The sequence below is a fragment of the Psammomys obesus genome, unplaced genomic scaffold (genome assembly GCF_907164565.1).
Source record: "Psammomys obesus unplaced genomic scaffold, mPsaObe1.curated_primary_1811, whole genome shotgun sequence".
NCBI classification, from domain to species: Eukaryota; Metazoa; Chordata; class Mammalia; order Rodentia; family Muridae; genus Psammomys; species Psammomys obesus.
In genome coordinates, this window is record NW_026591086.1 from 33,992,872 (window position 1) to 33,999,038 (window position 6,167).

General features: G+C 34.1%; 1 protein-coding gene across 1 annotated transcript; it reads left to right on the forward strand.

The window, feature by feature from the left end:
- Positions 1 to 750: 750 nt before the first annotated feature.
- On the forward strand, positions 751 to 1,200 carry LOC129678927 (60S ribosomal protein L18a-like). Its single transcript, XM_055609872.1, has one exon. It carries the CDS (start codon positions 751 to 753, stop codon positions 1,198 to 1,200), a length of 450 nt encoding a protein of 149 aa, XP_055465847.1.
- Positions 1,201 to 6,167: the final 4,967 nt, after the last annotated feature.

The window sequence follows — 6,167 nt, forward strand, 5'->3', positions numbered from 1 at the left end:
GCATAGGTGGGTTTGGAAGGGGAGGAGGGAGGGAGCTACAGGGAGGATACAAAGTGAATTAACTGTAATTAATAAAAATAAATTTAAAAAATAAGAAAAAAAAGACATTTAGTGAAGTGAGAAATAAAAGGATTTGGAAAGAATTATAGACAATTTAGACAATGGCCAATTTATTCCTGTGGAAGTCCAATATTCTACTATAACTGTTCTGGAAATATTGAATGAATAATGATTTTAAACTCTGTTACATTCATAATGCCACTATAATATTTGAAAGTAAAAGTGACATACAGAAACAGTACTCAAAATACATTCATAGGATGAAGGAAATGTTAGCTAAAGAACATTTTCTCAAAGAGAAGTGAACAATCTTCAAATTTGTATAAACAAAACACAATTCATAAATTAAATTCACAGGAAATGTTTTAAAGGTATACCTATAGAAGAATTTTAATGAGTAACATGGTTCCTCTGGCAAGAGAAAACATCCAAACACCTTCTAGGTGTGTGTGATACAGCTAGATTGCAGACACTCTCAGGATTATAGTACGATCTGGCTGGAAAATAGACACACCCTTAGTACACACCTTTAATCTCAAAAAATAAAGGTAAATTTAGTTTATAGAAGGAAACTGTCTTGTTTAAAAGTGACGTCTAATTGAGGGGCAGACAAAGTGACAAATTAGAGAAAGATTTCACAGAATGAGCCATAGATAAGACATGCCCTGCTTTTGGGAGTGGCAGAGTTGGATGGACCGCCAGAAGGCGTTGGGAACGCTTCGGGAGTATAAAGTGGTGGGGCGCTGCCTGCCCACCCAGAAGTGCCACACACCACCCCTGTACCGAATGCGCATCTTCGCACCCAACCATGTGGTGGCCAAGTCCCGGTTCTGGTACTTGGTGTCGCAGCTGAAGAAGATGAAGAAATCATCCGGGGAGATTGTGTACTGCGGGCAGGTGTTTGAGAAGTCGCCGCTGCGGGTGAAGAACTTCAGCAACTGGCTGCGCTACGACTCCCACAGCGGTACACACAACATGTACCAAGAGTACCGGGACCTGACCACCGCTGGTGCGGTCACCCAGTGCTACCGTGAAATGGGTGCCCAGCACCGTGCCCGCGCGCACTCCATCCAGATCATGAAGGTGGAAGAGACTGCAGCGGGCAAGTGGACTTGGAAGATAGAGGCAGGAGTTCAGTAATGTCTTGGTCTACATAGAGTGTTTGATACTAACCTGAGCATCATAAGGCCCTTTTATAAAAATAACATTAACAGAATAATAATGATAATTTATGTGCAATGTATAAAAAGCACTTAAGCAGATAATAGAATTTTGACAGCAAAAGCATGCTGTCTTTTCAGGGAAGAGATTAAAATCAAACTAATCTAAATTTGAGTACATAAATTAGATAACAGTTCTATATCACATTTTCTCAAAATCATATATGCTTATAATTAATTACTAGATTTTTTTAACATATATTTGTTGGATAAAACATTGCACAAATTGAAGTAGTGAGCAATATGATTTCTCAGTACAAATTTATGTTGGAAATGATGACTCACAAAAATTTCTTTTAGGACTACTGTTTTACTAATTTATTTTTTTAAATGTTCAAAGATGATTCCAAAATGAGCTTCTTGTGAAAGAGTAAATATATATCTATAAATGTCAAATTACAAAAGTAACTATTACCTTACTTTCTTAAAGATAAATGAATTTATTGAAACATGCTGGCATGAGAAATTATATCCTTGATTAAAATCAAATAAAATGAAACATCGAAGTATTCATTTATTTGTATATTCTGTATACAAACCCCTATCAGTAGCAATTATGTAGAGAAAATTAAATTGCAAGAACCATATGTGGATACTTTTATAGTTGCATTTGTATTGATTACATGTAATTTTTTATAGCCAGTCTCTTTAACTTTATAAGAGAATATAGCAATTAAGTAGTCTTACTTTACTACATTATATACGAGGTAGTTCAATTGATGTGGAAATGTCTGTACTGAAATTTGCCTTTTTCACTATATTTAATATTATTCTTGTTGACATTTTTAAAGAACTACAGAACACCTGGAGTATAAAGAAAATTCAGAAGGCTTTAAAAAAGGAACAAAGATTATCTTCAGGTCTATGTAATTTCTTTAAAAAAAATCTATGTAATTCATTATAATAATGAATTATTATATCTTAAAGTTATAAGATTAAGAAATATTATTCATCTTGATTGAGGAAGATAATGTATGCATCAGTCAAGATGAGTGTTAACAGATGTCTAACTGTCAAATGTCAAACCCAGGAAAAGTGCTGAGGTGCTGTTTAATGTATCAGAGCAGAGCTGGCCAGAGGTTCCCCTAGTATCTCTCAGTTCGTGCATGTTACAAAGTATGGCTGGCATATTCTGCCTTCTACTCACACCTCTCCAGCCCAGAGACTGGGATACCCTTCCTTCAGAGGCTGCTTCCTATATAAACCAGACTTCCTGGTTACCCACCCTTTTTGTATCCTTGGATTCTGGCTTCGACACATGGTTCCTCTCTCTCCTGTCTCCCATGTGACCCAGTTCAGGCTGGTCAAGACCACTCTAGACTCTCCCAGAAGTCCCTGCATCTGCCTCTGCTGTCACTTTTATCTATAATAAGGTTTTTCCTCACCATACCAAGGAACAGTCATGCCCTGTCCTTTCCTTTTCTTTTATTATTATTATTGTTGTTGTTGTTGTTGTTGTTATTATTAGTTACATTTTATTAACTCTGTATCCCAGCTGTATCCCCCTCCCTTATTCCCTCCCAATCCCACCCTCCCTCCCTCAGCTTTTCATTTCTTTTGTTTTTCATTCACTAATGAAATGGGATATTTGCACCTTATAGCATTTTATTTAACTCTCTTTAGTGCTCACTTATGCAATAGCCCAATTAAAAATACTTTCTTTAACTCAAAATTTACAAGAAATTTTGAAGCAGCATTAAAGCTCTACACCTATTAAATGTTACAAATAAATTTATATAAAAGTCCATTATTGATGGTCATTTCATTTTAAAGCAATATATTTTCACAAAGAAGTAAGGCATCCAATTATGATTTGCAAATCTGAGAATGAAATTATTATTATTTTTATTATTATTATTATCATTCTATTAGACAATATATCTTATAAAATATATTGGTACCAATTAAAAATATGTCTTCAATTTAAGTCCTTAACTTCACATACTATAATATGGCTTAATATTTAATGTGCTTAAAATCAAGGGAGTAGCAGCCTTGCTAGGCCACAGAGGAGGACTTTGCAGCCAGTTCTGAAGATACCTGATAAAACAAGGTCAGATGAAAGGAGAGGAGGTCCTCTCCTTGGAAAGGGACAGGAAGGATATGAAGGACGGAGGGTGGTGTTGAGAGGGAATGAGGGAGCGGGATACAGCTGGGATACAGAGTTAATAAAATGTAACTAATAATAAAAATAAAAATATTCTGAAACAGGAAAAAAATCCCTTTATTTATTGTATGATAACAGTTTTAAGGGTTTGAAATATAAAATAGAAGTACACTCTAAACAAAGTTTTCTTGAGAAATCAAAATGTTCTTCCAACAAAGGAATTTCTAATGTCCCTATAAAGATATCAATGTAAAAAGAACAAAACGAACCACCAGGAGCTATTAAAAAAAAAAAAAGTACATAGCTAATTGAGCCACATGGGGATCAGATCTTTGATGTTGGACACCGCAGCACAGAGACAAAGAATACAAATTTTCTCAGATGTTTGAACTTAGGGTGTAGAAATGCTAAGCTTTAGTGTTGAAGTTACCTACCGTGGCAGCACCATGCTGCTTGCCCTGCTAATTCCATTTAAAACATTGATTTCTCATGTAGAAACACAGAAACTATTTTTGTTGTTAACCCACTAAATATACTGTCCGCATCCTACTTCCATAGACAAGCACAGGAATACACTGAAGGAAGGCACGAGGAAGGCTGTGATTGTAGATTTACAGGATGAATAATTGCTTGCATGCCAGTCTTATTCCCACTTGTGTCTCTATCTGGTGGTGTAATTTATGGGTTTAATTACTTTATAAAGTAAGAGTGTTCACATAATCAATAATGTGCCCACCACCAATTTCTTATTCTTTCTAGTATAAATCATGTATTAATTTCCCATCATATTTATCTATGTAAAAATCATTTCCTTTTATACACATGTGCATGTCTATTGAGAATTATCAGAAAAATGAAACTGTCTGGGCCAAAAAAGTAAATAAATAAACTAACCAGTATCAGAGATTGTTGGTGTTCATAAACATCCAGAAATTTAAATATTAGTAAATGCAAAGAGGATGATTCAAGATTTACTCTGAAGGTCAGATTAGCTAATGAAAATTGAATAAATTTAACTCATGATTTAATCATTTCATGAGACCATATGATTATTTTATTGAAATAGAGAATTAAATATATATGCTTCTTACCATCTAAAAATAGAGGAGGAATTTCCTGAACCAGTGATTCTACTCATTTCCATATTCAGTAAAGAACACACAGATAAAAAAGTAGTAGTGATAAAAATAGTAAAAGGAACAACTGTAAGGAAAAGTAAATTATATGAATTATCATCCCCATGTTAATTAATTCACTTGACAGATGTTTTGTATGTTTTGTGATAACTTCAGATGAAATAGAATAAACAAGATCAAGATTTTTCTTTATTCTCTAAGTTTAAGTCAAAGTAAGCAGATGGACATTGAATAAGCAATTATAATTAGGAAGGCTCCAGAAAAGAAAGCTAAAGCTAATAAAAAGTGATATAAATGTATTTTGAACATACACTGACTGGCAGTCATTTTAGAGGCTAATGTCAAGAATTACTTTCTAATAAAGCTTGCATGTGAGTTCATAGCTCAGGATTAGAGACATTTTATAAACAATATGAAGTGAAAGTGACAGAAAAATAATTATAAAGCAAATGTTTGCAAAAATATTCCATTATCTTCAAAACATTACAGGAGATCCCTAAGATTTCTAGGGAAACAGTGACTCTAATATATACTAGAGATTCATATGATACATGGGCTTTAGTGGCAGATGAACAGGACTATACATAACTGGTTATATCCTAGGGTCTTAATACCTTTGATATAGTATAATAGATGAAAACAGGCTGGGTGCGTTATATAAAGAGAACATTTTCTCCTCGCAGTATCTAAACTAAGCACCACGAAGTTCAAGGTGTTGGATGCTTTTCTGTTTTGGTGAGTAGTGATAGCTACAAAGTGGTACCTAGAAGGCTACATTTTTAAGTGAGGAGGAATTTTATGCTTGCGCAAAGCATGGTGGAGAATAACATGAGGTCATTCCATCTGTTATGAGCCTGTCATGAGATCAGGCATTTCTACCCACATCCTTCTCCCTATGCCTTTGTATAAAGACTACATTTCAAAGTGTCTTGTTGAGGAAGCAATGGTGTCATTATTTCGTTGAGAGACAAAGCTTTTTTTTTTTTTTTTCCTAACTAAGCTGAAAGAAAAGTTTATTCCAGATGAAAGACAGTCTTCATCCAGAATGAATGAAGAACAAAGATCATGGAAACACCAGAATTCTCATCTCTCTTTCTGAGTAGTTTTACATAATTAAAAGGAATTCTATGCTACTGTAGAGAACTCAACTCTTAACTGAAATTTTCATACATTTGCATTCTAATTTCAGAAGAATCCTTAAGTTGTGACTCATCCAGCCCATTCATAATTTACAAGTAAAAAGGAGAAAGGTTTAGCCACAGTCCCACAGAGCCTCTCATCAAAAGTGGCCAGTCTTCCAGTTAAGTTGGCCAAGGTCATCCAGCAATCTCTCAAGTCTATTACAGTTATTTGAACCTCATTCAGGCCTAAAATTCGATGAAGGCTTTAACTCTGTTAATAGCGTTAGTTCTGCCTATTTCTTAGGATTAATTTTAAAAGTCATTAATGAAGCATTTGCAAAAAATTAAATTCAAATAAAGAAAGTTAAGCACAAGTTTTGAAGCTATTAAAACACCTTACAGCTTTCCTGAGAATTTAAATTATAACAGATTAAACAATTTTTAAGAAGTTTTATAATTCTGAATCAATATTTTCCATCTACAAAATAAGATTTTAATGTCATTTTCTTTAGTAAGGGTAGGA

Bases quoted from the DNA above. Each gene is read 5' to 3' on its own strand.
- LOC129678927 (XM_055609872.1), top strand. From the start codon at position 751: ATGGACCGCCAGAAGGCGTTGGGAACGCTTCGGGAGTATAAAGTGGTG.